This window comes from Oncorhynchus masou, chromosome 1, assembly GCF_036934945.1.
Source record: "Oncorhynchus masou masou isolate Uvic2021 chromosome 1, UVic_Omas_1.1, whole genome shotgun sequence".
In the NCBI taxonomy this organism is placed as follows: domain Eukaryota; kingdom Metazoa; phylum Chordata; class Actinopteri; order Salmoniformes; family Salmonidae; genus Oncorhynchus; species Oncorhynchus masou.
Window position 1 is genome coordinate 40,106,973 of NC_088212.1, and position 17,110 is coordinate 40,124,082.

The window sequence follows — 17,110 nt, forward strand, 5'->3', positions numbered from 1 at the left end:
TATCATACTACACTGAACAAAAATTCATACGCACAAAAGGTTTCTCTCAAATTCTGTGCACAAATTTGTTTACATCCCTGTCAGTGAGCATTTTCCCAAAATAATCCATCCACCTGACAGGTGTGACATATCAAGAAGCTGATTAAACAGCAAGATCATTACACATGTGCACCTTGTGCTGGGGACAATAAAAGGCCACACAAAAATGTGCAGTTTTGTCACACAACCCAATGCCACAGATGTCTCAAGAGATTCCTGACTGCAGGAATGTCCACCAGAGCTGTTGCCAGAGAATTTAATGTTAATCTCTTTACCATAAGCTGCCTCCAAAGTCGTTTTAGAGAATTTGGCAGTACATCCAAACGGCCTCACAACCGCAGACCACGCGTAACCACACCAACCCAGGAAATCAACATCTGGCTTCTTCACTTGGGGGATCATCTGAGACCAGTCACCTGGACAGTTGATGAAACTGTGGGCTTGCACAACATAAGAATTTCTCATCTGAGTGCTCGTTGTCCTCACCAGGGTCTTGACCTGACTGCAGTTTGGCGTCATAACCGACTTCAGTGGGCAAATGCTTACCTTTGATGGCCAGTGGCATGCTGAAGAAGTGTGCTATTCATGGATGAATCCCGATTTGTACAGGGCAGATAGCAGACAGTGTATGGCATCGTATGGGCGAACGGTTTGCTGATGTCAACGTTGTGAACCCATGGTGGCAGTGGGGTTATGGTATGGGCAGGCTTTTACTACAGACACTGAACACAGTTGCATTTTATTGATGGCAATTTGAATGCATAGAGCTACCATGATGAGGCTCATTTGTTGTGCCATTCATCCGCCACCATTTACTAATGTTTAAGCATGATAATGCACGGTCCCATGTTGCAAGGATCTGCACACAATTCCTGGAAGGCCTGCTTACTAACCAGACATGTAGCCAATTGAGCATGTTTGGGATGCTCTGGATTGACGTGTACGACTGCGTGTTCCAGTTTCAGCCAATATCCAGCAACTTCACACAGCTATTGAAGAGGAGTGGAACAACATTCCACCGACCACAATCAACAGCCTGATCAACTCTATTTGCTGCATAAGGCAAATGGGTTTGTGGTCACACCAGATATTGACTGGTTTTCTTATCCACGCCCCTATTTTCTTTTTTAAGGTATCTGTAACCAACAGATGCATATCTGTATTCCCAGTCATGTGATTAGGGCCTAATGCATTTATTTCATTTGACTCTAACTCAGTAAAATCTTTGAAATTGTTACATGTTGCGTTTTTATATTTTTGTTCAGTGTAATCTGAGTGTTCCGTATTTACTGTGTTACATCTAATCAATGTAATGTAACCTAACATCAAGTAACATCCACTATACTAAATAGACCAGGCAGATATTATGCAGACATGGTTACCCACCGAAATTGTAATTTTTAAATCTTCAAAATGATCACAAAAAAATGAGGTTTATGCTGTCATATGTCATCAAGTGAGTTACAGTGATGTGAGTGTTGTTGATCATCCACACAGGAGACAGCTGTACTGAAAACTGAAAGGGTGCTCCTTCCTTGTGGGTCTCTTCAAATCCTCTACATAAAGTCACACAGCTGCATTCCGGAGAGTTCACTTGAGGCACTTAAAGGACTAAGCAAGAGTGAGGCTCAAAATCAGACTGCAGCTACTGGAAACATAGTTACAGGACATTTAAACTGCAAACTAGACCAACCAGAAGCGGTGGATTCTGAATGCACATTTTGCACATGCATTTTCTTTTCAAATAAGGCATAATTTAGATTTAAAAAATAGGAGGTGATATAGACAGGTATAGGCAAAACGGGCAGGAGGACTTGAACTTGTTCATTGTTGGTTACGAATTGAATTTACAAGAGTTATCCGCTTTTTTTGGAACATGATAAAGTTTGTGGTTTGCATTGTCTTCGCCTCTGTGGTTCATGCGCGGTTACTTCGCAAGAGACAAACTCCGTGTCCGGAAGTCTGTGATGGCTCCCGCTGTCCTGTCGCACCTGAATCACGGTGTTACTACGGTGTAGTGAAGGACAGCTGCGGATGCTGCACAGTATGCGCGTCTGGAGAAGGTGACATTTGCGGGGAGCGCGGTATTGGCCTTTGTGGCGAGGGGATGACATGCGAGTATCCAGCGGGAAAGCGCAGAGTTCGCGGTTCATGCGTTTGCACCCTTGCAGAACCGGTGTGCGGAAGTGATGGAAGGACTTACCCCAGTATGTGCCGTTTGAGAGCCGAGAACAAAATAGCAGAACTCAGTATAAATCCCCCGGTCATCTTGATTCAGAAAGGCCACTGTGATTCGGGTGAGTATCCTAGTGGTGGTTGAGGGCCAAAGGAAGAAAAGTTTCAGTCTACATTTATTCATCTCCAGTCAACCATGCAAAGTAGCCTATTGTTATCAAGACACTAGTTTGTGTTTATGTGTTATGCATTTTCTTCGTTGAATAACTGGATTGTACAATCCTAATTGTTGAATAACTGGATTGTACAATCCTAATTGTTGAATAACTGCATTGTACAATCCTAATTGTTGAATAAATAGATTGTACAATCCTAATTGTTGAATAAATAGATTGTACAATCCTAATTGTTGAATAAATAGATTGTACAATCCTAATTGTTGAATAAATAGATTGTACAATCCTAATTGTTGAATAAATAGATTGTACAATCCTAATTGTTGAATAAATAGATTGTACAATCCTAATTGTTGAATAAATAGATTGTACATTCCTAATTGTTGAATACATAGATTGCACTGTCCTAATTGTTGAATAACTAGATTGTACAATCCTAATTGTTGAATAAATAGATTGTACAGTCCTAATTGTTGAATAAATAGATTGTACAGTCCTAAATGTTGAATAACTGGATTGTACAGTCCTAACTACTTATCAAGTTGACCCAACATGGGTATTTGTGCTCTACTGCAATGTGTAAGCCAGGCTGCATGTAGCCTACATCCTGTATGTTAGGGATTGTAATGAACCTATTAAGTAGGAAGGCTAAACTGCTGTTTCCCTCTAAGGTCAAGCCATCATCTTATTTGACAGTCTACTGAAGAATGCTTCACTTTTCATTCTCTCTCTGATCCAATTATGTAAAGGAAAACTTGATTAAATTGTTTTCTCCAATAGAGAAAAAAACACCCTGACCAGAGCCTTGGCAGAACTACAACATTACTTCCAACCAAGCCCACCAGTAAAACATTATTTCATTGAATAAAGGATCGACAGATCAACTTTATTTGATAAAGGTTGATCCTGTTAACATGCCATCCGATGCTAAAATGCAACATGCGTTAGGGTAGATGTTGTTTACAATACAATTAATTTCCTCATCTAGCATGGATCCTGAGCATATTCAATCGATTTTTGGTCATAAGCATAGGCCTACATGTTATGTTGGTCCATCCCAAATGGCACCTTATTCCCTATATAGTGCACTACTTTTGACCAGAGCCCTATGGGAACTATATAGGGAATACGGAGGCATTCGGGATGTAGGCTATTACTTTCTAGCACGGTTTGAGATGGTGAATTGTACACAGTCATTGTAGTCAAAGAGAGCAGGAGTGAATGATCTGGTATTGGGCCTCCGTACTTGCTCCATGATCAAGCTGTTGATATCTTGATGGATCTGAGACGATAACAAATGCCAGTTTACAGTCTGCTGTTCCATGTTGTGCCAGCCAGAAAGTGTTAGACATGGTAATGGTTTCATTATTATTGACAAAACTGTTGTTATGCCTAAACGGAAATGTGTCCATTGCAACACAATCTAGGCCTATTACTCATAGCAAGTGGTTACTTATTGTTGCTATACCCACAGTAGAATGTGTATGGAGAAAATAAGAAATTCATCATGCATTAGATCCCCTCCTGGTTTCTAAGAAAAGCAGGTGTGCAAACCACATGGCTTCCAATTACTGTGTGCTTTGGAGGGTGTCACATAATGTTTAACGGACTGGCACAAGAATGAGGTGATTGGACTGAGTAATCACCTGAATGAGAAGCAGCCTATAAAAGGCTTGGAGCATGTGGAGGGGTTAAGAGAGCAATCGTAGAGAGAACAGTACTTCAGATTTCACTGCATGACAGGATTCCTCCACATGTGAGCCAAAGTTGTGTACAAAACAGAGCTGTGTCGACGACCTTTGCAGCAACATTCAACACTTTACTGAGTTACAGAGCCTGTATTAATAAAGTGTGTCTGAGTAGTGACGAGAGTGCAGATCTAGGATCCGTCTTGCCTTTTAGATCACAATTAATAAAAATTACATTGACGGGGGACCTGATCATTGATCAACATTCCTACTCTAAGAAACTTGATACATACGGCCTCAGATGTACACTACAGGCAAGAAAGGTGTTAACACATTGTTTCATCACCTCTCTTTAGCATTTCTTAGTAATAACACCAGCCTGAATAAGTAGCCACGCTGAATGTGTTGACAGCTTTTTCTTTGCTCATTGTATAAAAGCTGTAGGCGGTGTGTTATTTATGCTTTATGTCTCTGTGGATTTGTTACAGAGATTTTAGTTGATTCGTAGCCTAGCATACAGGAGGAGTATAACAGTCTAATATGGCTAGAAATATAGGTCTGGGGCCTTGCGATACAGTTTTATCATGATGCTTAAGTGCCGATACAGTATGTATTGCAATTCTCACAATTCTTTATGTATCGATAATGTGATATTATTGCGATTCGATGTTCCAAACATATTGCTCACCATGTCTGCTGCAGAGGGACAACAGTGAGCCTGGAGAAAACTAGTTTTGATCAGTCATAGAAATAAAAGTGTTGAAAACAAATTGTCTCCATGTTTAAAAAGACGGAGTACACGCTATGAAATAAAAATACTGGAATCTTTTGGTGCAGGTACAGTCAATTAGCGCAAAAAAATAATATTGTGATAGTCAAATACGATTGATTTTTGATTATATCGATTTTATTTCTTCCCCATCACTACTGACACAACACAGTGATGGAAGGCACGTTCACCAAAGTTATTCCGGTATAGTTAATTAATTGAATCACAATTTTAAATAGAATTATATCTCAAAATGAGAAAATAAACAAGCTGAATCTTGTCCAAGTAATATCCAGAGGAATCCATTCAAAGTGCATGTTATCTGAAATACTAAATTTGTGATGCGTGCAGTGCACCCAGTATTTTTATATTGTTCAAGGCATTCCAAGCTCTGACCAATCATCAGGGTTTGGCAGTGGAGCCTAGGGACAGTATCCATGAACAGATGCAGTGCACTCCATGGCCTCCCTCAAGTCAATCGCTCAGCTGTGTCCCAAATGGTCAAAAGTAATGCACTATACTCCACATGACATAGACTATACAGGTGAAAGCTATGATCCCTTATTGATGTCACTTGTTAAATCCACTTCAATCAGTGTAGATGAAAGGGAGGGGACAGGTTAAAGAAGGATTTTTAAGCCTTGAGACAATTGAGACATGGATTGTGTATGTGTGCCATTCAGAGGGTGAATCGGCAAGACAAAATATTTAAGTGCCTTTGAAGGGGGTATGGTACTAGGTGCCAGGAACACCGGTTTGACAAACGCTCAACAGTTTCCAGTGTGTATCAAGAATTTATCAAAGACATCCAGCCAACTTGACATAACTATGGGAAGCATTGGAGTTAACATGGGCCAGCATCCTTGTGGAACGCTTTAAACACCATGCCCCAACAAATTGAGGCTGTTCTGGAGGATGCAACTCAATATTAGTAAGGTGTTCCTAATGTTTGGTATACTCACTGTATAGGGAATAGGGTACCATGTTGGACACAGCCTCAGTCTCCCAAAGGGCCCAGGCTTCTGACAGCACCAGGAGAATGCACCCAGTTCTGATAATCATCTTATGTAGAAAGTGTTAAACATTTGGATATGTTTGTAAAACGGCAATGATTTTAAAGAGTGCACTAGTAGCTTATAAGAAGTTGTTTTTGGGGGTGGGTGGGGTGGGGTGGGGGGTGAAGGCAAAAAATATTCGGTGTCCTGCCAAGGATATGTCTTGCCAAAAGGAGTACCTTTGTTTGCCATGCTTAAATTTGCATTCAAAGAAGTTTCCGCAGAGATTAGTTCATTGTGCTGCTATGCAAATATCAATCTCAAAACCGTGTGTCTGAATGCATTAAGGATAAGGTGTGGTGCACAGGAGCTTTAGGGAAAGTACATGTGATAAACGTGTGTGTGAGAGCAACGTGCCGTAGCCTACATGAGAAGAAATGCCCAATAAATGGGAAGAGGAGATACTGCAGGGGAATAGTTTTTTTGGGGGGGCAAAGATTTCAAGTTCGCCTGAAGTAAGAGAGTCATAAATAACCTTTAAGTAGAAGAGGAGAGCTAGGTGGCCTATAAAGGCGCGCCACCTCCTGCCAACCAATCAGGTGGGCTTACAGGCTGGGTGTTCGCTGCATTCAAACCTTGATTTGCCTTGTGGGCAAACAAGGCCATGAGCTCAGCAGGCAGAAGCTTGCTGATATCAATTTGGTCCCTGGAAACCAACCTGACAAGCTATCCAAGCAAACAGGTAGCAGAATAGGAGCCGAAGGCTCAAGGGGTCTCTAGCATAGCTGCGGAAAGTAAGGGTGCTGAGGGTGCTGCAGCACCCCCTGATAAATCTAAAAAATGTATAATACAAATAGAAAAAATAGCCGTCAGCAGCACAGGGAGATCAAATTCTGTCGGCACGTTTTGCATATAAGATACAGTGGCTTGCGAAAGTATTCACCCCCCTTGGTATTTTTCCTATTTTGATGCCTTACAACCTGGAATTAAGATATATTTTTTGGGGGAGGTTGTATTATTTGATTTACACAACATGCCTACCACTATGAAGATGCAAAATATTTTTTCTTGTGAAACAAACAAGAAATAAGACAAATATACTGAAAACTTGAGCATGCATAACTATTCACCCCCGCTCCAAAGTCAATACTTTGTAGAGCCTCCTTTTGCAGCAATTACAGCTGCAAGTCTCTTGGGGTATGTCTCTATAAGCTTGGCACATCTAGCCACTGGGATTTTTGCCCATTCTTCAAGGCAAAACTGCTCCAGCTCCTTCAAGTTGGATGGGTTCCGCTGGTGTACATCAATCTTTAAGATACCACAAATTCTCAATTGGATTGAGGTCTGGGCTTTGATTAGGCCATTACAATACATTTAAATGTTTCCCAATAAACCATTTGAGTGTTGCTTTAGTAGTATGCTTAGGGTCATTGTCCTGCCAGAAGGTGAACCTCCGTCCCAGTCTCAAATCTCTGGAAGACTGAAACAGGTTTCCCTCAAGAATTTCCCTGTATTTAGCTCCATCCATCATTCCTTCAATTCTGACCAGTTTCCAAGTCCTTGCCGATGAAAAACACCCCCACAGCACGATGCTGTCACCACCATGCTTCACTGCGGTGATGATGTTCTCAGGGTGATGAGAGGTGTTGAGTTTGCGCCAGACATAGCGTTTTCCTTGATGACCAAAAAGCTCAATTTTAGTCTCATCTGACCAGAGTACCTTCTTCCACATGTTTGCGGATTCTCCCACATGCCTTTTGGCGAACACCAAATGTGTTTGCTTATTTTTTTCTTTAAGCAATTGCTTTTTTCTGGCCACTCTTCCATAAAGCCCAGCTCTGTGGAATGTACGGCTTAAAGTGGTCCTATGGACAGATAATCCCATCTCCGCTGTGGAGCTTTGCAGCTCCTTCTGGGTTATCTTTCGTCTCTTTGTTGCCTCTCTGATTAATGCCCTCCTTACCTGGTCTGTGAGTTTTGTTGGGCGGCCCTTTCTTGGCAGGTTTGATGTGGTGACATATTCTTTTCATTTAATGGTGCTCCATGGGATGTTCAAGGTTTCGGATATTTTTTTATAACCCAACCCTGATCTGTAATCCTCCACAACTTTGTCCCTGACCTGTTTGGAGAGCTCATTGGTCTTCATGGTGCAGCTTTCTTGGTGGTGCCCCTTGCTTAGTGGTGTTGCAGACTCTGGGGCCTTTCAGAACGGGTGTATACTGTATATACTGAGGTCATGTGAAGATATATATCAACTTCTGACTTCAACTGTACTAGGCACAATTGATCTCACACACCCAATTAGGAGACTTGAACTTGAAGCAGCGAATTCGCAGTGTGTGTGAATAATGCAACAAAGATGTGATTTTAATACAATGTCTCTGTTTCCAAATAGTCTGCGAGACAACTTAAATATTTTTTATCCCAAAGTTGTCTGTCGGCCCGACCGCTCCCAACCACAGCATGAAAAATGCAGACTGTGCTGCAATGATCTTTGTCAGGACCCGCAGGTCCTGTGGGCAATTCCCTACTTATCTAAGTTCCTTCAACTGTAATGAAAACATTTAAAAATGCCGAGATATGCTACTACTTGCCTTAAGTGCTTCCCTGTATGATACATGTGTGACTGTTTGAGGTTGTGGACAGGTGTATTTTATACTGATAACAAGTTCAAACAGGTGCCATTAATACAGGTAACGAGTGGAGGACAGAGGAGCCTCTTAAAGAAGAAGTTACAGGTCTGTGAGAGCCATAAATCTTGCTTGTTTGTAGATGACCAAATACTTATTTTCCACCATAATTTGCAAATAAATTCATAAAAAATCCTACAATGTGATTTTCTGGGGGGTTTTTCTTTCATTTTGTATGTCATAGTTGAAGTGTACCTATGATGAAAATTACAGGCCTCTCTCATCTTTTTAAGTGGGAGAACTTGCACAATTGGTGGCTGACTAAATACTTTTTTGCCCCACTGTATTTGTCATTGTGTTCATAAGGAGACCATGCACCAAACCCAAAGCTCAGAAATTTGCATACCCATATCAGGCTCAGAGAGGGCTTTAAATCCTACCACTTTGCCCTCCCACTATTCTTTAACTGCTGTAAAAAGTCTGACAGATGTTATGCTTTTTATATTTAAAAAAAGGTTTACAGCTCATGAACAACATATGAAACCTACCTCCAATATATGCATGAACTTGGTTTCACATGAATAAACCTTCCTTTCTGTATTTCTGTCTTTTGTCCCCTCAGGTTCCCTGGACCCAGGAAGTATCCGCTTCAAATTCAACTTCATTGCTGATGTGGTGGATAAGATAGCCCCTGCTGTGGTGCACCTAGAGCTTTTCAAGAGGTAGAAGCCGCAAGTACAGTATTGGAGCCCTTTAATCTTTCTGTCAGTAATGTGCCTCTCTTCCAATGCGTTCTGCAGCAACATATTGAAATAGGCGTCTAACAGAGTTGTGACCAATACTTCATTTTCAAGCTCCGCATTTTGTTGACTAGGTGTTTTTGGCAAACCCTTCATTGGAACTGATTCCATTATATTTTGGTATGACGATGAAAGCAACCTGATTGGTTGTTGTGTCTTTTCACTCAGGTTGGCATTTTCAAACCAGGAAGTCCCCGTCTCTAGTGGTTCGGGGTTCATCGTGTCAGAGGACGGCTGGATTGTCACCAACGCCCACGTTCTCACCAACAAGCAGAGAATCAAAGTGGAGATGAAGAACGGTGTCAAATTCGATGCCTCCGTCAAGGACGTGGACACAAAGCTAGACATTGCACTCATCAAAATTGAGTCGGATGTGAGTGCTCTTCCTTTTCCTCCTCCCTAAAATGAGGCTGTTCCAAGGGCCTTCTCTCATTCCACAGGTCCTTAAACAAAATGTTGCTTGGTGTTTTCCACTGGCCGACTGGGTTGTCATCAGTGACTAACATAAAAAAGGCGACGAGGGCCTTTCGCCTGACCAAAATTGGATTGCACTCCTTGACATGGTCAATTTGTCGCCAAGTTTTCCTCTAGGGGCTATTGTTCTGGTCTTACAAATTCACAGCTTCAGCCCTTTTTTTCTTCCAGCATTCGCAAGTGGTGCTGTTACTAAAACATTTGTCACCGCAACGACAGGAGCTTGGCTAAACAGCTACTTTGTGTGGCATTATGGGATCCCTGGCCAAAGCACAGTCCACTAAAACCCAATCTAGGCCAGGGCCAAACCATACAGGCAATACAACTGATCATTTTGACTCAGCTCACCACTACACAATATACTTCAGAAGACTCGAAACTTCCGTGGAGACTACAAACGCAGTAGAAAGGGATTAGGTAGAATGAGTTGTGATGGCAGGCAGTAAGCGGTCATTGGCTGCAACAGACCCCAAAAGTTGCCTGTAAAGTGTGGCTCTGATGGAACAAGGCTTTAGGCCCTAGAGGGGCTGGCAATGGAAATAAACTGTTATCGTCAGATTCCAGCAATACAAATACTTCAACCCACGACAAGAAAAGGCATGTGGATACACGCTTAGGCTGGGCGTGAAGGTTAGAGTGAGAGTGCCTTGTTGGCTTTACTGATGATTCAGTGCCATAGGGTCTTCTGTTGATAGGGACAATGTATAACAGAGCAGTTGGAAAGCCTCTCTCCCTTTTTGGGGGGGTGATTTGTCTTCCCTTACTGCATATACAGTATCAGGAAGTAGCTGTGATGACTCAATGAAAAGGGCTAGCAATGTGTCAGTCAGTAAGCCCACAGTTGCATTTACAACACAGTCCATCTCTACAATGGCAGACCTGGGATTCAAACCCACGCCTTATTGACACAACATACTCCAGAAGCAACATCAATACTACTGTCCCAGAAAAGCTAACTAGCGCCCTGTTCAGGGGGTGTACTTTACATCAAACTGCCTCAAGCTTCAGAAACAGGTTCCTGCTCTATGGGCCGTTCTGGCTCGGACACAGCTTGAAGAAAAGCCCAAACATTTCTGGGTTCCAGGACAGTACTACAGGTCTCAGGAAGGCAGTAGCGATGCTAACTCACTTTCTTCACATAATTAAATAGAACACTAGAATGAACATTGATATCCCAGCAACATGAAACAGTGGATTTGTGATTGATATGATCTCTATGTTTGCCTTGTTCTGTAGAGTCCACTGCCGGTGCTTCTGCTGGGCCACTCGTCTGACCTTCGGCCGGGGGAGTTTGTGGTGGCAGTGGGCAGTCCCTTCTCCCTGCAGGTAAAGGGAAGGAACATGCTCAACTGTTATCCTCTTGCGTAAACACATGAAAGGATGATTGGAACCACAAATAGATCACAACAAACATGAAAAAGGCCAGCGCTCACTTGGATATGAGTTTTGAAGCTTTGTTTGAATTTTCTTCCCCCTGCAGAACACGGTCACCACAGGCATCATCAGCACGGCCCATAGGAATGGCCTGGAGCTGGGACTCAAAGACTCTGACATGGAGTACATCCAGACGGACGCCATCATCAACGTGAGTCATAGACTGTGACTCAAATGGCACCCTATTCCCTGTTTAGTGCACTACTTTTGACCAGAGCCCTATAGGCCCTGCATGTTCAAAAGTAGTTCACCATATAGGGAATAGGGTGCTATTTAGGATGCAAACGTGAAGCAGCAGTATTTTGAGAATGTTTTTTTACTGCATGTGCATCACTTTACATATCATTACATACTGTATGTGTCCATCTTCTCTTCTTGTTTCTGTTTTGGATGAAACATTGCACTGCAATACAATTGTCATTACCTTTTGTTTATTGCTCTGTTCTTTTATAGTATGGCAACTCAGGGGGACCACTTGTTAACTTGGTAAGGGGATTTACTACTTGATATTGTATTTGAGAGGATTGTAATATGTAAATCAGCACATTTGAAATGCAGTCAGGCTATGTATTCTTTTCTTTTTTTTTTAAGAAAGATTTGCAAGGTCATAATTCTGTTTTCTATATGTGGCTTACTGCTCAATGTCCCCATTCTATGTTTTACTGTGACATCTGTTGTTTTAAAATCCGCCACAGGAAACATTCTTTATCTGCAGACTCCTGTAATAGTGATGACGTATGTCTGCCTATTGATCTCAAAGCAGAAGAATTCTCCTAGAGTCGCCCTTGACGAAGCCTTTCTTCACCCGCTATATCATTTTTTTCCATCTAAGTCCTTGTGGTGTATAACAGAAGGCTTTTGCACAACATTGCATTGGTGCAGTGCAATTATATAGGATATATCAAAGCAGTGGCCTCAAGCTTTATGTTGTAAAAAGATTGCTTTGCTTTCAAATACACCAAAAGGATACACATCTCATTCTGTTCCTTCACTCAGTGAGAATTACCATGCTTAGCATCACACATGGAAACAACAGAACATTCTTGGAACCACAGGAAAGAACAGAAAATTACACAATGTTGACTGACATGTTCAAAGGAACTTTCTTTAATGAAAGTACATATTCCATGGATGTACAGTACCAGTCGAACGTTTGGACACACCTACTCATTTAAGGGTTTTTCGTTATTTTTACTATTTTCTACAAGGTAGAATAATAGTGAAGACATCAAAACTATTAATAACACATATGGAATCTGAAATAAGTTTTAAACAAATCAAAATAGGTTTTAGATTTTAGATTCTTCAAAGTAGCCAGCCTTTGCCTTGATGACAGCTTTGCACACTCTTGGCATTCTCTCAACCAGCTTCATGAGGAATGCTTTTCCAACAGTCTTGAAGGAGTTCACACATATGCTGAGCACTTGTTGGCTGATTTTCCTTCACTCTGTGGCTCAACTCATCCCAAACCATCTCAATTGGATTGAGGTCGGTAGTGATTGTGGAGGCCAGGTCATCTGATGCAGCACTCCATCACTCTCCTTGGTCAAATAGCCCTTACACAGCCTTGCACGCCCACACCATCACACCTCCTCTTCCATGCTTCACGGTGGGAACCACACATGGAGATGTAATATGGACTTGGTATTTTACAAAATAGGGTTATCTTCTGTATATCACTTCTACCTTGTCACAACACAACTGATTAGCACAAACGCATTAAGGAAAAAAAATCCACAAATTAACTTTTAACAAGGCATTGAAATGCATTCCAGGTGACTGCCTCATGAAGCTGGTTGAGATAATGCCAAGAGTGTGCAAAGCTGTCATCAAGGCAAAGGGTGGCTACTTGGAAGAATCTCAAATATAACATCTATTTTGATTTGTTTAAAGCTTTTGGTTACTACATGATTCCATATGTGTTATTTCATAGTTTTGATTCCTTTACTATTATTCTACAATGTAGAAAATAGTCAAAATAAAGAAAAACCCTTGAATGAGTAGGTGTGCCCAAACCTTTGACTGGTACTGTATATCAAATGCATATTTTCATATTTGAATGCTACAGTTCTGTTTATATTCATTATTTGTTATGTTCAATTTGACTTGTTTCCAGGATGGGGATGTCATTGGCATAAATACTCTGAAGGTCACAGCAGGAATATCCTTTGCAATTCCTGCTGACAGAATACGGCAATTCCTTGCGGATTCCTACGACAGACAAATCAAGGGTTTGTATGACTAATTCTTCACTACAGATTTCACTAATATACCCCATGATTTACATGACAGCTTTTCTTGTTCAGATTGCGGATCATTTTTATTTGACTAGTCAAGTCAGTTAAGATCAAATTCTTCTTTGGCACATTTCTATACAATTATTTTGTATTCTATAACCGTTCTTATTTTACTGCATTGTTATCAGGAAAGACACTGCCAAAAAAGAAATACATGGGTGTCCGGATGCTTCAACTCTCAACTCAGTGAGTAAAGATCTGCTTTTGGTCAAAAGGGATCACTTTTCCATGGCAGGTCAAAAGTAGTGTACTAGATAGGGAATAGGGTGCCATTGGGGATGCAGACCTTGCCATTATTACTGGCAGGTTTACTCTGCACCATAAATGCTGATCCCGATTAAGCCACAATCTATATTAAGGCTACGGTCAAATTGTTGCCTTTCTCAAAATTTTGCTGGCTAAAATCTTGTGTGTGACCATTTCCAAGTCTTGCCATACTGTGTGTAATATCCTCCATTTCCTCCTCCCAGTTTGATCCGAGATCTGAGGGAGCGGGAGAGCAGCTTCCCAGATGTGAGCTCAGGAGTGTACGTTTATGAAGTGATCCCAGGAACAGCTGCCTCCAGGTAAGACTGAGTGTGCATCCCAAATTGCACCCTATCCTTATAAAGTGCACTACTTTTTATCAGAGTCCTATGGGTCCTGATCAAAAGTAGTGCACTACCGTAAAACTTAAATTAATATCCCAGACATTTGCCTCTAATCACTTAACACAACCGGTGCTTATTAGAGACTGGGATCTATTTCCTTAACGCACACAGCATTTGCTTGCTTTTCTTATTGTGACCATTAGAATAACAAATCCATCGCAGATCAGACTTGTAAAGACTAGGCTGCCAATCACACACCCCCGATTTTGTGCTTTAGCACCATTCTCTCACACACACCTCGTTGCACCTTGTATCCCCCGTAGTTAAGCCGACTGCTCATCCATTTTTTTACCTTTATTTAACTAGGCAAGTCAGTTAATGAACAAATTCTTATTTTCAATGACGGCCTTGGAACAGTGGGTTTTGTGCCTTGTCAGCTCGGGGATTTGAACTTGCAGCCTTCCGGTTACTAGTCCAATGCTCTAACCACTAGGCTACCCTGCCGCAATGATATTGCTCTCCTTTATCTTACTTTACACAATCTTTACGGTACTCACTGAAGTTCACTCATAAACAATTCATTAAGACCCTGCTTTTATTTGCTGAAATGTGTGCCGATGCCAGACAGGGGACAGGCGGCTATTTTAGGACACACGCCGAGTCAAGTTTAGACTTCTTCTCATTATTGCATATGGTGGGAACACCCACAGAAGGCCTGATAATGGGACAATACCGCCATTACTATGTTATTCGCAGATGATAGTTTTGTGTATTTGAGTGGTATAGAGACCTATAAATCTGACAATTACCTGTTACATTGCGCTTTTTGAATAGGAACATTATTAAATTCATAATACCAAAGCAGTTTTAATGGGACATAAGGAGGAAACAGTAGCACTACTCACTATTAAAAGGTTTTGGACACAACCTGAAACAAGTCTGTATGATTTGTGCTGCGCAGTAGGATACTTGTCTGTTTATCCATTAGGTCTTGGTCAAATGGTTTAGCAGACAGTGCTGTGCACAAAGGGGTTTGGAGGCATCAGGATATTTTCAAAGGAACGGAATGACAGGCCTGTGGTTATCAAGGCTATTAGACTAGACGCTGGTCCAGATCTCTACTACACTCCAGCCAGCAGTCACCCACAGACAGGCTTCTGATTACGTCCTCTTCCTGGCCATGCCCCAAATGGTACCCTATACCCTTCATAGTGCACTACTTTTGAACAGAGCCCTATTACTTTCAACCACATCCACTCTTAGCCCATGCAAAAAAAAAGCTAGAACAGCTAGGAGCTCAAATCTGTCTCAATAGCTCTGTGTGCTATGTTGTCGTTGTGGGTAATAGCAGGAAGTAGCCCCCACAGCTATGGAACACAAACATGCATGCAGCAGCCCTCTTAAACAAATGCTTCTGAATCTGAATGCCAATCAAAATGGCTAATAGATGTTAGGTCCAATAATAATAATAAACCAACACTACAAAACTATAGTGAATGGTACTGATTGGCCTATTATCTGTTGGATTTGAATCCACCGGCATCTCTCTCTATCAGATCAAGACACAGCATCTGCAACTTAGTCTAAAGGTCAATGCTTGTTCCTTTAGGGTATAAGATGAGAAGTCAGAGAAAGGTTGAGTTTCGTGTAACAGCGAGGGTGCGTGAGCCTGAGTGCCAGTATTTGTGCGATCATGCCAAGTCCGTGTCACGCCAAACATTGGCTTGACGGCAATCAACGGAGTTGTCAAGAGCACAAACAGATCTGGGAGCAGGCTAGGTGTGTGTGGTGTTAATTGTTTTCTAATGCATGTTCCCCATGCAGTGCTGGCATGATTAACCATGATGTTATAATCAGCATCAACGGTCAACCCATCCAGACCACAGACGAGGTGAGTGACGCTGTCCAGTCAGGCAGTCCGCTGTCCGTGGTAGTGCGGCGAGCTAACGAAGACGTCATGATTAAGGTTGTCCCTGAGGAAATCGACTGAGTGGCTACCTGACTCGCTCCACTCATTGTGTCCCCCGTACACACACGGAGGTTTTGACACAACGGTTGTGATACAACTGTGATCCAACAGTTTGTCTGCACCAAAATGTTTACACAACCATTGTGCCATGTTTCCACGACGATTGTGTTATTTTGTATATAGATTTTTTTTTTTACTCTGTTGTATCACAACGGTTGTGCCAAATGCATTGTACGTCGGTTGTTTATGGTGCCTGTGTGTCACAAGTGAATGTGGTTCATGCCATACATGCACGTGTTAGCGCTGACATACTCCCATAGCAATATACGTAGTTACAATATGCAACATTGTGGTGATGGGAGTCCCTTATGAACTGTGCCACACCCATTTCTCTGCCAGAACTATAGAATCCAATGTACTTAGGAGACATTCAGCTCCAGTCTGTATAGGCAGTTCTAAGAGGCATGGTTTGTGTTTTTTTAAGTCATGATATGTACAATGTGTTACCTCTGGAAGTGGTGAATATGACATTTGTGGACACTTAATAAAGTCTTTATAGTGCTTGGCTCTAAAATCTTGATTCCTTTCCTCTAAGTACATGTAACTGCCATAATAATGGAAACACGTGAGTAAATGAGGGATACAAAGTATATTGAAAGCCTGTGCTTCCACACAAGTGTGGTTCCATAGTTAACTAAGCAATTAACATCTCATGCTTAGGGTCATGTATAAACATTATGGGCAGGCCATTATTTTGGCTACCATGGCTTTGACCCCAAATGATGGCAAAGGCCCCCATCTACAGGGCACGGGTGGTCACTGAAATGGCTTGATGAACATGAAAACGATATAAACCATATGCCATGGCCGTCTCAGTCACCAGATCTCAACACAATTGAATGCTTATGGGAGATTCTGGAACAGCGCCTGAGACAGCATTTTCCATCAACAAAACACCAAATTATGTAAATTCTCATGTAAGAATGTCGTCGCATCCCTCCGATAGAGTTCCAGACGCTTGTAAAAATCTATGCCTAGGTGCATCGAAGCTGTTCTGGCTCAATGCCCTATTAA

General features: G+C 41.7%; 1 protein-coding gene across 1 annotated transcript; it reads left to right on the forward strand.

The window, feature by feature from the left end:
* Window positions 1-1,548: 1,548 nt before the first annotated feature.
* Window positions 1,549-16,597, forward strand: htra4 (HtrA serine peptidase 4). Its single transcript, XM_064971386.1, has 10 exons — window positions 1,549-2,336; window positions 9,095-9,194; window positions 9,441-9,645; window positions 10,983-11,072; window positions 11,227-11,331; window positions 11,634-11,666; window positions 13,297-13,411; window positions 13,606-13,663; window positions 13,948-14,043; window positions 15,892-16,597. The coding sequence occupies exons 1-10, from the start codon at window positions 1,916-1,918 to the stop codon at window positions 16,055-16,057; spliced, it is 1,389 nt and encodes a 462-aa protein (XP_064827458.1). The 5' UTR covers window positions 1,549-1,915; the 3' UTR covers window positions 16,058-16,597.
* Window positions 16,598-17,110: the final 513 nt, after the last annotated feature.

Bases quoted from the DNA above. Each gene is read 5' to 3' on its own strand.
- htra4 (XM_064971386.1), top strand. From the start codon at position 1,916: ATGATAAAGTTTGTGGTTTGCATTGTCTTCGCCTCTGTGGTTCATGCG. The intron at 9,195-9,440 runs GTAGAAGCCGCA...CTTTTCACTCAG, and splicing joins CACCTAGAGCTTTTCAAGAG to GTTGGCATTTTCAAACCAGG. The intron at 13,664-13,947 runs GTGAGTAAAGAT...TCCTCCTCCCAG, and splicing joins ATGCTTCAACTCTCAACTCA to TTTGATCCGAGATCTGAGGG.